The sequence below is a fragment of the Mobula birostris genome, chromosome 4, assembly GCF_030028105.1.
Source record: "Mobula birostris isolate sMobBir1 chromosome 4, sMobBir1.hap1, whole genome shotgun sequence".
Classification (NCBI taxonomy): Eukaryota; Metazoa; Chordata; class Chondrichthyes; order Myliobatiformes; family Myliobatidae; genus Mobula; species Mobula birostris.
The window spans coordinates 183,794,367-183,810,474 of record NC_092373.1 but is presented as its reverse complement, the minus strand read 5'-3'; the positions used below and the strand labels follow the sequence as shown (position 1 = coordinate 183,810,474).

General features: G+C 40.1%; 1 protein-coding gene across 1 annotated transcript in view; it reads right to left on the bottom strand.

The window, feature by feature from the left end:
- Window positions 1-16,108, bottom strand: part of LOC140196830 (DDRGK domain-containing protein 1-like) — a 73,009-nt gene that overhangs the window by 8,763 nt on the left and 48,138 nt on the right. The window contains exons 4-5 of the mRNA XM_072256666.1: window positions 8,810-8,911; window positions 1,865-1,987 (exon numbers count right to left, since the gene is read on the bottom strand). Of these exons, the coding sequence (XP_072112767.1) occupies window positions 1,865-1,987; window positions 8,810-8,911 (225 nt within the window). The remainder of the gene's footprint in view (window positions 1-1,864; window positions 1,988-8,809; window positions 8,912-16,108) is intronic.

Below are 16,108 nucleotides of genomic sequence, written 5' to 3'. Positions count from 1 at the left end.
CATTGTCAGGCAGATCTAGGGTCTGGGATTGGGTGAACAAATAAGAAGTCCAGGCAGTGTTTGACTAGAAATGCAGAGCGGTGCAGACGAAGGCTGGTGATGCCAGCAATAGAGGAACAATCCTGTCACAGCGGCAGAGGCTGAATTTGCAATATCATAGTTTAGGCAGCATGTTAGTCATAATATGTGTTCATTCCCTCAAACGAAAGCTCACAAGTTTCAGAGCAAACTGCCTTTCATAGAAAACCGATCAAATGTCATAAAGTACAAGTAAAGTTAACCGCTCAGCTTTTGCATCGGCCTTTAAGCTTTGTTATGGTAACATTTCTATTTGATGTTCAATGTAATTGTGCACCAGTAAGAACAAATACTGCAGGAAGAATTAGATTATTCAATGCCGACAATACCTGCAAACTTCACTTCAGACATACACAAAATCAAAAAATTGTTATGATGTAGGAGGCGATTTCATGCGTCGAGCCTGGCAGAGAAATCCTAACAGTCCTATTCGCCTGCTTTGTGTCTCCTATAGACTTTCAAATTACTCTATTTCTAGTGCAATCCAGCTCTGTTTCCAAGGCCCTGATTGATTCTGTTTCTATCATTCCTAAAGGCAGTGAACTTCACATCGTAACTACCCTCCAAGATATTGTGTTCTTTTTTAAACTGCCTGTATACGTTTTCTCTAAAGTGTTAAAATTTGAACCACGCACCAATGGAAAACAGGTTCGCCCCATTCATCCTACTAAACCAATTATGATCCTGTACACACCTCTTTCAAATCTTCACAACTGCTCATTTAGTCACCCCCATGAAAAAGATAACAATTATATTGTGGCTTTCATGAAGAAATAACTGAAGTATGGTTATGAATTAATGTATAAATAATATACTGTATACCTACAAAAACTATATATTGCTCATCTTGTTGGAATGAAAACTATGTAGTTTTGCTAAACATTATCAACGTTATGTATCCTTATGAGATGGAAGGAAGCCATTTGACCCATCAAGTCTATGCCATCTTCAGAGCAAGCCCATCAATCCCATTCTCTCTCTATTTCCCTGTAACCTACCCTTTCATGTGCCCTATTAACTATGGTATTGAATCAATATATAAATTCACGGTTCCCCCAAATCCGATTCCCTTACAGTTTTTTTATGCTACAGCAGCTTTAATCTTTAATTTAACTAACAACCAGTACAGCTTTATGATGTGGGACAAAACCAAAGCACTTGGTGGAGACCCCCAGGCTACAGGGAAATTGTGCGAACTCCACAGAGACATCTGAAGATGGGAATCAAACCCAGGCTACTCGAGCTGTGGGATGACTGCCTCCCTGCAGCACAACTGTGCAGCCGTACTTGTTACAACAAATAAATTAGAAATTCTATATCTATTATTCAGAGGGACAAAGAAATTGCAGGGCGACAGAGAAGGAATTGAAGAGTGGATTTGTCAGACCGACTTTGCAGTGAGCCACAAATAACAGTTCTACATCCAAAATATCCAGCCACAAAATGGAGTCAACATTAATACATTTCATAAGCATTATTTTAGATTAGATTATATTATCAAAGCCTTTTAAAAATGCAATGAACTCTCAGTAAATAACGGAAATTCTTTTGTCCCACTAAATTTAGGAATAGAAAATTATAATATATATGATACTAATGCAATTTTCTTTTGAATGCAAATTTTCTTCCTTAATTTGCTACAATTTCAGTGGTTACATTTCTAAATCAATAAAGAAAATATGATATGATTTTCAACTATAATTCCAGCATGCAGTGTAGAACCGGTAGCTGGTGGCTGCTGCACACTGTCTGTTCAGCTTTTGAACGGGTTTGCGTGATTAGTTACCTCTTCTTCTGTTTCTTGGACTTCAATTCCTTCCTCTTCGATGATAAATGACTCTTTCAATTTCAGGTATTCTTCATGGTCACGGCGCTGCTTTTCTTCCCAGGCTTTTTTCAACTCTTCTTCCTTTTTTTAAAATGGCAACAAAAGAAGTGTGTTTTTTTTAATGCAAGAGGCATTACAGATATTTCAGTAAACTCCAGTCTACAATTGATTTCAGTCAAATACAAATAATCTAATTTTTTGTGCACATTGTGAACTACATATCTACAGCTGAAATATATAGCTCATGCATGGTGCAGGTGCATTGCATTCAGTTATGTGTTTATGAGGATATGCCACACTTATATAGGAAGCAACCTCAACAATTTGCATAACTGTGTTTCCTAATTGGTATTGGGAAGTCCCTTTCCACCCCCAACAGTTCAGTTTAGATGTAAAGATGCCAAGCAATATCTGAAAGCAGAGTATTCTACAGACTAAATGCTTCAAGCTATGAACAGTATTAAGAGAACACTATTGTCTCTAAATCAGGTTATCATTCTGATGTTGGGATATATTGTTATCATTCTATATCCAAGACAAAATCTTGCGAGTGCTTTCTCAAATACTCCAAGGAAGTTTGTTGCAAGGCCTTCATCACTCTCTCAAGGAAACAAGTAATAAGCCATAAGTGCCCACATCTAAGAACAAACCTCTAAAGATCTGGATGTTCTTTTTGTGAAAAAGAAAAGAGGATGATCTGGCCATTCAATCCCTTGGACCTGTTTTGTCATTCAGACAGATTATGGGTAATTTGTGACCCAATTTCATCTACTCATATCCCTTATCACTTCCAGTTAACAAAAAAAACAATCCATCTCAGATTTAAGATTAGCAACTGACTCAGCAAGCAATCTCTGTATATGAAAGAGTTTCAACCCTCCGCTGTGTTCACAACTTCATTCCTAAAAGGTCCTTTCCAAATTTTTGGACTACGTTCCTATCTTACTGATAACATGAGCCAAATTTGAAGCAAAGAGAAACAACACCTGGATCCTCTTGACACATCAGCTTCTTCAGCGTGAGCCCTATTATTGCTGCTTTCCATTTGCAATCATTTGGGCAGCTTCACTGCCCTACATCAGTTCTGCACACAGTTCTGACTGTAGATTGTTTCATTCTCAAAGGAAAGCATTATGAGCAGGAACTCTCAATCTCACTTCTAAAGGATAAGAGACAGCCTTAGCTATTATCAACACTTAGGAAGGATATAGGAGAAGAGAATGCTTCTATGTGAATTTGATCAAAGGGTTAAATCTAAGAGTATCTCCAATAAGGAAGAAAGTCTTTGCATGAAGGAAGGGGCTGGAGGAGAGCAGCTACACAACATGGAGAATGTCGCTGTTTAAAGATCTTTATTAGTTTATTGAGTGATAATGATTATTCTGTTATTCCGAATGCAAGTAAAACAATGACACTTATTTCTTGCCTTAAGGGTACAGGAAACAGAAGCAGGTGTGGGCCCACACTCCCTCAAGCTTGCTTCTCCATCTGGAAATGGCTGATCATTTCCAGCACCATTTTTCTGTCTCTCCCCCATAATCTCTTTGCAACCCACCATAAGGTATGAATATATTAAAATATTATTCAGCTTCCAAAAATTTAAACCTCTAAGAAATTCCTTCTCTACTCTGTCTAGGATGATTCACCCCTTATCCTGAAAACTAATCCCTGCAGTTCTAGATTCCTCTGAAAGAGGATACATCTTTTCAGCAGCTGCTTTTCAACCTATGCATTTCAAATGGAACATCTCTTATCCTTTCAAAACTTAAATGAGTAACATACAATGTTGAATTTGAGAAGGATCAGTTTCTGTTAACTGGAGTATTATGGGGCTTGAGCACAGTTCAGCCATGATCTCATTGAGAGGATTAAAAATTCATTAATTCTACAGAAATTAAGTAAAAATTATGTTCCAATACAAATCAAAAGGCACTATTACTTAACATAATCAGAATTACATGTTTAAGCATCAGCTAATAAAACATCCTATAGAAGTGGGGAAAAACAACCCAAAAAGCAACACAGGCTGCTTTATCTTCCCATTTTGAATAACCTAGTTAACAACTGGTCTGAACTAAGACTTCATGATTCAATGCTGCAAAACTGCCTGGATCTTAAATCAAACACAATTAATTAGTAGACAATAAAAAAATCTCCAAAACAACGAAAAGAATCTTTTATCTTCAGGGCAGAATCAGGTGCAACTTGACTAGACATGCCATCAAGCTTGATAAGCAATTTCTTCAGAGCCCACAGATTTGACTGAATTATTACTGTACTGAAGTGGTCCCTTGGGGAACATAATGAATTACAAACAGGTGCTCAACGTTGGCTACAACTTTCTGAACTCTCAACAATGTCATCGAACCATGCGACAGAGCAACTTGTTTATTATGTCCTGGTAATATATCAAATGGGATACAAGTGCTTTCACAATACAAATTGGATATCTATTTAGCTTTACACTCAGATCATTAAACCAAAGAGCAACGCACTAAACTAATTCTTTATAACCATACAGAATATTAGCTTTGCTGTTCTAAATACTGTAAGATTGAACTTCTAACCAATATTATTAAACAACCAGAATCAGCAAAATGATCAGTTACGTTTAAATGTAATTAGTAGATCCTGCTTAAATGTTGCCATATTGATCAGAAACATCATTGTGCTTCATCATATTTTTCATTTACTTTAGATCAAACTTTTTTGCTGATGATCTACACAGGAAATAGTATGTTACTTAAAATTATGTTCCACATTGCAGAACAGAAAATTTCCTTAATTATCAGTATAATATTATGCAAGGACAGAAGCATCGAAGCTCATGGTAATTCGCTTTAAAGTGCAGCATGAATTCCATCCATCCAAGAGGTACAAGGGACATGACCTTAACTCGAACAGTGAAGCAAGGAGGGGCATCTTCCATTGTACACAACCTCACTCAAGACTTTGACTCAGCCTCAACAAGGAGCTGAGCCTCAAGACACCATCAAATTATTCACCGAGGCATGTAAATGATCCACAAAGATCAGCAAACAGAAACATCCTCTGCAGAACTGCTCTTATGGGTCAACGCCAAACCAGCCCGCAGCTCTGCAATTAATGAAGGTCCACAACAAACACAGACCATTATCTGTACTTTAGGAGCCATCATAATGCAGGGCAGCACAGTAGTGTGGCGGTTAGTGTAACACTCTTACAGTGCCAGCGAACGAAGTTCAATTCTGTAAGGAGATTGTACATTTTCCCCATGACCGTGTGGGTTTCCTCTGGGTACTCCAGTTTTCACCCACAATTCAAAGACGTACTGGTTAGGGTTAGTGAGCTGTGGACAGGCTATGTTGGCGCCAGAAGTATGGTGACACTTGTGAGCTGCCCCCAGCACATATTTGAACTGCGCTGGTCATTGACGCAAATGACACATTTCGCTCTATGTTTCGATGTACATGTGACAAAGCTAACTTTTGCCTCAATCTCTTTAATAAAATGCAGGTGTTGATGATGAAATTCACCTCAGTCTTTACTGCTGCAGCGCAAGCTTTTTGCTGTCACGAGGAATAGATTGTTTGAAGAACTCAAAGAGGGTGCAAACCTCAGTCTGCTGGCTGTGATGATTTCTGCCTTCCTGCATGTTCCTGAGACATGGAATATCTAAAACAGGTGGCTCAAAATGTTGGAAAGGGACTGCCAATGTTGTCTCCACAAAATCCTCAAAATTTACAATATTAGCTCCCTCTTCTGGACAAACAACCCCTGCATCAAGGCTCTTGGTACATTTAGCAAGCTCTGCTCATGTCATTCAAATGTCAGACACCAAACTCCCACAGCAAGGCCTCTACATCAAGTTTGGTCACAGCAAAGGATTACCAAATGAACAGAGGAAACAAGTCACAAATGCTCCAAAGCCTACTTGAATTCCTGGCCCACAATAATTCATAAGTTCCATCATAAGGAGAGGAAACAATGGTAAGAGAACACCAAATACTACATCATCCAACCACATGATCAGTCACATGTGACAGATGTTCCATATGTGGAAGATTCATCAGTCTCTGTAGAAGTGGAGTGGAAGCAAGAAGTGAAGTGGAGTTGAACTGGAGTGGAAACTGTGGATTGTGTATCGATGCCTCCCTCTGCAACTGGACCCTTGACTTCCTGACCAACAGCAGTAGTAGAGGCAGCAAAGCCTCTAACACGATTATACTATACACTGGTGCACCACAAGGTTGCATCTTCAGATCCCTACTCTACTCACTGTACACTCATGACTACCTGGCCAGTTTCTGCTCTAACTCCATCTACAACTTTGCAGATAATAACCACCATAGTGGGGCACATCTCAAATAACAATAAGTCAGAGTACAGGAGGGAGATAGAGCTTGCTAACGTGGTACCCTGACAATAACCTTTCCCTCGAGGTCAGCAAAATGAAACAGCAGGCTGCTGACGTCAAGTTCGATTACAGTATTTAAGACAGGAGACCCAACCTGGGGTCCATGGACCCTCAGTTAATGGGAGGGCTCCATGGCATAAAAAAGGGCTGGGAACCCTTAATTTAAGAAAAGTCTGGATAAGGGTTATGGAGGGCTACAGTCCTGGTGCAGGTTAATGGGGACTAAGCATAATAACAGTTCGGTATGGACTAGATAGGCCGAAGGGCCTCTTTCTGTGCATAGTGCTCTATGATCCTATGACTCAATAGTGCACAAAGTGAGAATCTAGAATATATGCCATCTGGAATGATTCTTACAATGAAGCAGTAACTTGGCCAATTTAAGAATGTTGATTAAAAATAAAACAAATGAATTAACTAACTTCATTCAATGTATTACTGTGGTAAGTTATCTCTCACATTGAGCAGTTTAATGTTAAGTCATTAGAATACTTGAAAATATTGTTGCTGACCTACTGTATGTATTATAACCTAAGAGCTCAAAGTACCACCTACTCAAAATCATACCACTAGTGGCAGTTGCAAATCTGTGGGTATTGTCTGCCTCCACTTACACACACACAAGAACAGCAGCCGTACGTTAAAACATATGTAGGTTGCCATATTTTAATAGGGAGTTTTAAATTTTGATATGCATTAGTTACAAATTTTAAAAATGTAAGGGATTCTGCAGATACTGGAAATTTGGAGTAACACACACAAGATGCTAGAGGAACTCGGCAGATCAGGCAGCATCCATGGAAAGGAATAAACCGTCAACGTTTTGGGCCTAGACACCAAAGATCCTGATGAAGGGCATCGGCCCGAAATGTCGATTCTTTTTTCCCTTTCCATAGATGCTGCTTGACCTGCTGAGTTCCTCCAGCATTTTGTTTATTTTATCATATTCTTCTTTAAATGTTCACTTCTTTATTTAGAGTAACACACACAAAGTCCCCACAAATAACACAAGAATAGCATATATCTGGTGAATTTTAAGGTTTAAGATCAACAACAGTATCCATCACCCAGCTGTGCTCTTTCAATCATGATTTGAACAACATTTTTGATGGAAATGCGAATCAAACTAGGCAGATAATTGAAGTGTTACTGGAGAACATCATATTATCAATGAGTTCTTATCACAAGGTTGTGAAGGCAACTTGCATATTGGTCCAGATTTTGGAACATGACGATTAATCATGTATTGATACAAGGACTCAATTTGGTTCAGAATGCTGTTGTTGTTGCTCACATCCATTATTTGCATCATTTGTTTTGTTTTCTTTTACTCTGTAGTTAGTCTTATTTTTTTTAAATTGGGTCCTTTCAGGTTCCTTGCTTTGCAACTGCCTGTAAGCAAACAAATCTCAAGGTTGAATAATTTTTACATTCTTTGATAATAAATGAACTTTGAATCTTGAAGTGTGGCATTTAGTGTGGCTGTATGAATGGTAGCCATGTGCCCTGGAAAAGAGACAGGTGGGGGTGGGGAGGTGGGGCAAACTCTGAGGAATTACAGGAGGTCAGATCTAGAATTTCAAAGAACAGGAAGTCCATATATCTGCATTACTATTTTTATAATGGGATCTCTGGATTTCTTGTTAAGTGCAGATTTGCTAGATTATTTATTCACCCTCTCCAATAATGTGAGATAGATTAAAGTGTGAGCAAATTGTTTCCAGGCCCACTCCTCAGTAAAAAAAGTTTGTATAGCAATGCAGTTCAACTGGTACCATATACGGCAGTGGCTACTTTATTAAGTACACCTGCTCGTAATGTAAATATCTGATCAACCAATCATGTGGCAGCAACTCAATGCATAAAAACATGCAGACATGATCAAAAGGTTCAGTTGTTGTTCAGACCAAACATCGGAATGGGGAAGAAATATATTCTAAGTGACGTGGACTGTGGAATGATTGTTCGTGCCAAACGAGGTGGTTTGAATATCTCAAGAACTGCTGATCTCCTGGGATTTTCAAGATTACAGTCTCTAGAGTTTACAGAGAACAGTGTGAGAAAGAAAAAAAAACATCTAGTGAGGGGCAGTTCTATGGATGAATATGCCTTGTTAATGAGAGCCATCAGAGGAGAATGGTCATACTAGTTCAAGCTGACTAACTCAAATAACCACACACTACAACAGTGGTGTGTAGAAGAGCGTCTCTGAATGCACAATTCATCAAACCTTGAACTGGATGGGTTACAGCAGCAGAAGACCACAAACATACACACAGTAGTACCTAAGAGAATGGCCACTGAGTGTATTTTTGCTCTAGCCTGTTGATAATTCAAATCTGCCCCTTTTGATGAGTTTTCAGCTGCTCAGATTTGTTCTGCGTGGCTGCAGATTTCAAAGGGCAGAATATTTTCTTTGTCACATCAGTTTTGCATTCTATTCTGTGAAGTGGCAGTGTTGGTTGAACCAATTAAAATAAATTAGAAAATCAAAACAGTATCCATACCTTCTTCTGCTCTTCAAGGCGCAATCGCTCCTCATCCTTTCTCCTCTCTTCATCTCTCAGAAGCTGCAACTTTCGGCGTTCCTCTCTGTCTGCTTCTTCAGCCTTCGTATGAAATAACAAAACTGAATGAGATTTACTCAAAATCAACATATCTTCTAGTTCAACCTGGCCAAACTGCATACCAAATTTGATTGAAAATTTCGCTAACACTTAATGCTAAATACGTATTTGATAACTACTCCAGTTACTTTTTTCAAGTGTAATCAAATAACTACTGTAGAATTCATTAGTTTCCAAAACAGAACTTCATTTTGTTTTTCTTTTACGTGAAGGAATTCGCTGTCAGCTTATTACCTGAATCCTCTGGCTGTCATTCTAATTCAAGTATATTTTCATTAAAAGGCCTACAATGACGCAGGCAGATAGCATCCCTGCTTTCCGTTTTGCCAGTTTACTAATTTTATTCCAAAGAGAGTATTATTCATTTGTTTGCAAGAATAGAATGGAAATCTACGTTTCAAGTCATAAATCCAGATATACCACAACTTAGCAAATCAGCAAAAGAATATAAGTAAAAGTATTCTCACTAATATACTTGAGTTGTGCCATCAATTAGTCTTTTCTTTAACTGCAGCTGTTATTGTTGTGTACCCTGGAAACTTAAAAAAAGTTGATGCAAGGGCCAAAAATATCCAGAATTACATTTGGGATTTTCCAAAATAGTTTACAACGTTGAACAGAGAACCAAGTTTACGAATAAGTAATTATTATCAGTTAACAAAGTATTCGCCTTGCCAGTCACACAACCACTTCCTATTTTACAGCAAATGGTAGTTGAGTTATGAAAATTCTGCTTAGCAATTGGATTTCAATTTTTTTGGTGAAGTAAACGTGAGCAACAGTGCCCATTTGGATCTCTCATTTATTTTATGAAACTGAGGAAAAGTATGTTTTACAAATAGAATCATGGGCCAAGTGAAGACCTGCACAGATCCCAATAGATCCGCATGCAATTTAGCAAAGCAAGAATCTGTGTGCACCCGTGACAGAAGAGCGTGAGCTCTCCAGACATACAAAAGCAACAAGCAGAAAATAAGAAACAGGAGTAAGTGTAGGCCAGCCGTCTCCTTGAGTCCGCTCCACCATTCATTAAGATCTTGGCTGATCTAGTCTTAGCTTTAAAACCAGTTTCCAGTTCTCTCCCCATCCCACCGAGCCAATCTCCACTTTAATTATATTCAATTAGTCCACACTCACAGCTCCCCAGAGAATTCCAAAGAAGAAATTTCCCCCATCTTTGTCTAAAAGGTGTGGCTTTTTAGTCCAATATCTTCAGTAGGGGAAACATCTTCTCAATCTCCCTCAGAATCTTACATTTTATTAAGATCATCTAAGCCCCAAGGACTCAGGTCCAACTTGATAAACCCTTGTCCATGTGATCTTTTTCATCTTAGGAAACAAACTAGTGAATTTTCTCCAATGAATCTGCAGCATGCTGCCACCAAACTGAACCCCCTACAATTCACCTACCGACACAACCGATCAACAGACAATGCAATAGCCATTGCTCTACATACCATCCTTACACATCTGGAAAAGAAGGATGCTTATGTGAGAATGCTACATGTGAGAACATTACATTGATTGGCCTAATCTCAAACAATAACAAGATGGCCTACAGGGAAGAAGTCATCTCTCTGACGCAGTGGTGTCAAGAAAACAACCTTGAGCTTGGTCATCTCTGAGGCTGAGGTACGCAAGTGTTTCCAAAGAGTGAACAGTCGCAAGGCTGCGGGACCGGACAGCGTCCTAGGGCGGGTACTCAGGATGTGCGTGGCACAACTGGCAGGTGTGCTTACAGACATTTTTAACCTCTCCCTCTCCCTGTGTAGAGTGCCCTCCTGCTTCAAAACATCCACCATTGTTCCCGTACCTAAAAAGACCAAGGTAACATGTCTGAATGACTGGCGCCCTGTCGCACTCACCTCAATAAGCAAGTGTTTTTAGAGGCTAGTCAAGGACTACATCTGACATTGGACCCCTACAATTCGCCAACCGACACAACTGATCAACAGATGACGCAACAGCCACAGCTCTACATGCCGTCCTTACACACCTGGAGAAGAAGGATGCTTATGTGAGAGCGCTGCTCTTGGACTACAGTTCAGCATTCAACACCATAATTCCCTCCAGGCTCGACAAGAAGCTCAGAGACCTCAGCCTTCACCCTGCCTTGTGTTGCTGGATCCTGAACTTCCTGTCAGATCGCCGGCAGGTGGTAAGAGTGGGCTCCCTCACCTCTACCCCTCTGACCCTCAACACAGGTACCCCTCAGGGCTGTATCCTAAGCCCCCTCCTTTACTCTCAGTATACCCATGACTGTGTCGCCACCCACAGCTCCAATCTGCTAACTAAATTTGCTAACGACACTACACTGATTGGCTTAATCTCAAATAATAACGAGGCAGCCTACAGAGAAGAAGTCATCACCGTGACACGGTGGCATCAAGAAAACAACCTCTCCCTCAATATCGCAAAACTGAAGGAGCTGGTTGTGAACTACAGGAGGAATGGAAACAGACTAACCCCTATTGACATCAATGGATCTGTGGTTAAGAGGGTGAACAGCTTTAAGTTTCTCGGCATCCACATCACCAAGGACCTCACGTGGTCTGTACACACCAGCTGTGTGGTGAAAAAGCACCTCTTTCACCTCAGATGGTTGAAGAAGTTTGGCATGAGTCCCCAAATCCTAAGGACTTTCTACAGGGGCATAATTGAGAGCATCCTGAATGGTTGCACCACCGCCTGGTATGGGAACTGTACTTCCCTCAATCGCAGGACTCTGCAGAGAGTGGTGCAGACAGCCCAACGCATCTGTAGATGTGAACTTCCCACTATCCAGGATATTTATAAAGACAGGTGTGTAAAAAGGGCCCGAAGGATCATTGGTGACCCAAGTCACCCCAACCTCAAACTGTTCCAGCTACTACCATCCAGGACATGGTACTGCAGCATAAAAACCAGGACCAACAGGCTCTGGGACAGCTTCTTCCACCAGGCCATCAGACTGATTAACTCACGCTGTTCCAAGATTTCCCTATTTATATACTCTGTACCCCTTGAAATACAGGCCAATATTCCAATCGTCTTCCCAATTTCTTGCCACTTTTTTGTACGTCAACAATGAGAAAGAGTCTCAGAAAGGGTACAAAATCCTGCTGGGTCAAATGCCGGAAGAGATTATGTAGGATGCGGTGGTCTGCTAGGATTATTATAAGAAAAGTCTAGGAAATGATTGTAGTGGTTTTGACTACGAATGGAAATCCTATTTTAATGGCATGATGCTAAAATTTCATGTTAGTCAGCTTTACATGAATACGTAGTCACTTCTTACAAACTCTTAGTTGCTATCCAGACACACAGACTACAGCTCTATTTAACATCTGTCACACACCCAATTTCTCCAAAAACAACCTCCATCTTGATACCAGGACTGAATCAGAATCAGGTTCATTATCACTGAGATGTGCCTCATTGTTGCCTATACAGATGCCAAGGATAAGCAGTATGCAGCACACCACAATGAAATCTATGGATGTAAACTACGGGCTGTCCGAGGAGTGAAGCAGAAAGATTAATAGCATTTTCCTCAGCAAGTCCAAAAATTGCACGGTTCTTGACGTATTTGACAGCTCATCAGCTGTTGTGGGCTGGAGAATCAAGTAATTGAAGCACAGAAGTTCTGATCACATCAATGTAGGGAAAGTGTCTTATAGTTAGTGTCCCCCAGTGATGTTTGCATACTGTTGTGTGTGCATCCGAGATACAAGACATTCACCAGGAGGAAATCAGCTGATGAAGCATTTTAATACTGAAGAAGTGGAAGCCGAAAAATATTGTGTTATCAATGGGAATTAAAGATTTGAAATCAGTTAATGGATCCCGAAAGCCAACAATAGCAGTAAATCCTATTGTCTAAGATGCTCCTCACTGATGTCAAAGTATTTTAAAATTTTCTAGATGTGAGTCGAGTATCTTGGTAACCTCTTTGATGCTGAGTCAAAGTAGAGTTTTAACAAACGGTGAGAAAGATTAAAACGTTCCCGTGGTGAGGAGGTTGAGGGTCAAGATAATTGAGCTTTGAAGGAAAGAGCAGTCAAGGCATGAATAGGATAAAAAATCTTCCTGCTGTACATCACATACCTCTGTAATAACAGCCTTGAAAAAAAATGTAAGCCTGTGAATACTCTGATCATCAGAGAGGTCCACGTGTAGTATGTTGTGCTTCTAGTAAATATTGGAGCAGGCTTTTTGCTGAAGAACACAACTTTGACAACTGACTCTGATTCCCAACCTACACGGTAGGTCAGTCTTTCCCACAATGACACTCTTACTGATAAATCAAAGCCAACTGTAACATCGCTGAAAAGGTAAGCTATTTTTTTTTTAAAACATTGATTAAATTAAACACTGTGAACTTTGGAAGCTGCTTGACCAGCCTGCTGTGAGATTTGAAGTGTCCAATCAAGTTGATGGTACACTTAAGGCCATTGTGTGGGTTGTGAAGAAATTCCAAAACGATATTGATAAATTAAGTGAATGTGAAAAGATATGACAGACGGGATATAATGTTTGAAAATATAAGGTCATCAATCTTGATAGAAAAATAGCGAGGAAAAATATTTTGCCAGTGGTGAGACTGAAAGATGTTACTGTTCAGGAAGACCTCAGTGATCTGGTACACAATAAGCTATTGGAAGACAGACAATATTTTAGTTTATTGCATAGGGATATAAGAATAGAGGCCTGATATGACTGCATCTAGAAAAATGTGCACAAGTCTAGTCTCCAAGGAAAGATAGATGTGCTTGCATTAGAGGAAGCACACCGAATTTTAACCAGATTAATTCCTGACATGGTGATTTTGACATACAAGGGGAGGTTCAGCAGACTGGACCTATCTTCCTTTAAATTCCAAAGAGTGGGAGATCTCAAGAAACATTCAAAATTCTTGCAGAACTAGGCAGGGTGGATGTTAGGATAATGACTAGGACATATAGAACCGGGGGCACTGTCTCAAAATAAGGGTTAGTCATTCAGGCCAGAGATAAAAAGAATTATCTTCACCCAGAAAATAGTAAGCCTTTAGAATTCTCTATTCAAGAGGCCAGCGGAAACACAGTCACCATGTATTTCCAGATCAATAGGTTGTTAGATGGTAAAGGAAATATCAAGGGATTATGAGGTCAGTGCAGGAAAGTAGTGATCAGGTAAAAGACCAAAAATGGTACAACCATGGCTGACAAGGGAAGTCAAAGCTTTTGTAAAAGCAAAAGAAAGGGCATACAACAAAGCAAAAATTAATGGGAAATTAAGAGGATTGAGAAGTTTTAAAAAACTTATAGAGAGCAACTAAAAAAATCATTGGAAGGGAAAAGATTAAATATAAAAGCAAGCTAGCAAATAATAGCAAAGTGGATAGTAAAAGTTTTTTCAAGTATGTTAAAAATAAAAGAGAAATGAGAGTGGATAAAGGACAGCTAGAAAATGAGGCAGGAGAAATAATAACAGGGGACAAGGAGATGGCTGATGGACTAAATGAGCATCTTGCATTAGTCTTCACTGTGGGAGGCTCAAGCAGTATGTCTGATGCAGTGTGTGAAGGAAGAGAAGTGGGTGCAGTTACTATTACAAGAAAGGAGGTACTCAAAAAGCTGAAAGACTTAAAGGTACATACACAAGTCACCCAGACCAAATGAACTGTACTCTAGGGTTCTGAAAGAGGTAGTGTTAGAGATTGTGGTGGCATTAGAAATGATCTTTCAAAAATCATTGGACTCTGGCATGGTGCCAGAGGACTGGAAAATTGCAAATGTCACTCCACTATTCGGGGGGAGGGGGGTGCAGAAGAAAGGAAATTATAGACCAGTTAGCCTGATCTCAGTGGTTGGGAAGATATTGGAATCAATTGTTAAGGATGAGATGATGGAATACTTGGTGACACAGGACAAGGTAGTACAAAGTCAGCATGGTTTCCTTCAGGGAAAATCTTGCCTGGCAAACCTGCTGGAATTCTTTGAGGAAATTACAAGTAGGATAGATAAAGGGGATGCAGTGGATGTTGTATATTTGGACCTTCAGAAGGCTTTGATATGAGGTTGCTTACGGAGTTAAGAGCCCATGGTATTACAGGGAAGTTACTAACATGGTTAGAGCATTGGCTGATTGGTAGGAGGCAGTGAGTGGGAATAAAAGGATCCTTTTCTGGTTGGCTACCAGTGATTAGTAGTATTCCGCAGTGGTCGGTGGTGGGACCACTTCTTTTTATGCTGTATATCAATGATTTAGTTGATGGAATAGGTGACTTTGTTGCTAAGTTTGCTGCTGATACAAAGATTGGCGGAGGGGCAGGTATTGTTGAGGAAACAGGAAAGCTGCAGAAGGACTTAGATTAGGAGAATGGACAAGAAAGTGGCAAATGAAATACAATGTTGGAAAGTGCATGGTCATGCACTTTGGTAGTAGAAATTAATGTGTGGACTATTTTCCAGATGGGGAGAAAATCCAAAAATCTGAATGCAAAGGGACTTGGGAGTCCTCCTGCAGAACATCCTAAAAGGGTTAACTTGCAGGTCGAGTCGGTGGTGAGGATGGCAAATGCCATGTTAGCATTCATTTCAAGAGCAAAGATGTGATGCTGAGGTTTTATAAGGCACTGGTATGGCCTCCCCTTGAGTACTGTGAACAGTTTTGTGTCCCTCATCTTAGAAAAGATGTGCTGGCATTGGAGAGGGTCCAGAGGAGTTTCACAAGGATGATTTCAGGAATGAAAAGGTTATCATACGAAGAACGTCTGATGGCTCTGGTTCTGTACTTGCTGGAATTCAAAAGGATGGGGGGGGGGTGATCTCATTGAAACCTTTCGAATGTTGAAAGGCCAAGACACAGCAAATGTGGAAAGGATGTTTCCCATGGTGGAGGAGTCTAGGACAAGAGGGCACAGCCTCACGATAGAGGGGCACACTTTCAAAACAGAGATGCAGAAAAATTTCTTTAGCCAAAGGCTGGTGAAGTTGTGGAATTTGTTGCCACATGCAGCTGTGGAGGCCAGATCGTTGGGTATATTTAGGGCAGAGATTGATAGGTTCTTGATTGGACATGGTATCAAAGGTTACGGGGAGAAGGCAGGGAACTGGGGTAGAGGAGGAGAAAAAAAGGATCAGCCATGATTAAATGGCAGAGCAGACTCGATGGGCCAGATGGCCTAATTCTGCTCCTATGTCTTATGGTCTTATC